This window comes from Eimeria necatrix, genomic scaffold (assembly GCF_000499385.1).
Source record: "Eimeria necatrix Houghton genomic scaffold, Enh_scaff3525, whole genome shotgun sequence".
NCBI classification, from domain to species: domain Eukaryota; phylum Apicomplexa; class Conoidasida; order Eucoccidiorida; family Eimeriidae; genus Eimeria; species Eimeria necatrix.
The window spans coordinates 1-1207 of NW_013654039.1; the positions used below are offsets into that span (position 1 = coordinate 1).

Here is a 1207-nt window from a genome sequence, read left to right on the forward strand (position 1 = left end):
CGGCCCCTGGGGGGCCCCCTCGGGGGGGCCCTCGGGGGGGCCCCCAGGGGCCCCGCAGGGTACTGCGGGTTCTGGAAACTGGACCGGAGAGAGGGCTGGGGAGTGCTGCTGAGGGGCCCCTGCAGCAAATACGAAGGCCAGTGGGCGGGGGGCCTCCGGCAGGGGCTGGGGGTGCAGGCGCTGGCCCAGGGCTGCCGCTACGTGGGCCAGTTCCACAGGGGGCAGAAGCACGGCCGCGGCGTGCTGCTGTACCCTGGGGGGATGATCTACTCTGGGGAGTGGGATCGGGGCCGTTTGCTGCGGCAGGAGTTGCTGATATCTTCTCGCCAGTTGCTGCCTCCTCGGCCTTGGAAAAATAAAAGAAAAAGCGAAAAAATCCGCCAAAAAACGACCCCGCTGCTGCTGCTGCAGCAGCAGCAGCAGCAGCAGCAGCAGCAGCAGGGCGCGCGCGCGAGCGCGCGGCTGCGCGCGCGGTCCGCGGCCGTGCGGCGCGCCGCTGCTGCAGTGGGCATCACCAGCAGCAGCAGCAGCAGCAGCAGCAGCGAAGGCAGCGGCTCGGGAGAAGACATCGGGATGGAGCAGCGGCTGACGCAGCAAATGGAAGCGCTGCGGCAGTTTTCTGCTGCTGCTGCAGTGCGGCACTGGGGGCAGCAGCACGTGCAGTGTTTGCTGCGCAGCGCGGGCTGCCCGGAGAGTCTGCTGCTGCTGCTGCAGCAGCAGCAAATCGACGGGCCCGCGCTGCTGGCCCTCACCGACGCAGACCTCCAAGACATCGGAGTCCGCAGCTGGGAGCAGCGGCGGCTGCTGCTGCTGCTGGTGGACTTGCTGCTGAAGCTGCGCCACCGCCAGCGGCTCAGGGGCCTCTACAGAAGCAGCAGCAGCAACTTGCTGCAGCAAATCCTCATTCCAGCAGCAGAAATCGACATAGAGGGCCCCATAGGGGAGGGGGGGTACAGCAGAGTTTTCAAGGCCACTTGGCGCTACACCAGGAGCCTCGACGCGCAGCACCGCCTCGCCCAGGTCCGCGGCCAGCAGCAGCAGCAGCAGCAGCAGCAGCAGCAGCAGCAGCAGCAGCAGCGCCTCCAGCGCCAGCAGCGCCAGCTCTGCGTCCCCGCCCTCAACGCCGACGGCCTCGCCGGCTTCCCCCCAGCTCCCCGCCGCCCCCCGCAACCCGGGGCCCCCCCGGGGGCCCCCCCGGGGGCCCCCC

The 1207-nt window shown here is 69.8% G+C and overlaps 1 protein-coding gene across 1 annotated transcript; it reads left to right on the forward strand.

Moving 5' to 3' along the window:
* Position 1: 1 nt before the first annotated feature.
* ENH_00046370 (Tyrosine kinase-like (TKL) protein, putative) lies at positions 2–1207 on the forward strand (the record flags this gene model as incomplete). Its single annotated transcript, XM_013581004.1, has 1 exon — positions 2–1207. A coding segment is annotated over one exon (1206 nt), but the record flags the coding sequence as incomplete, so codon positions are not given.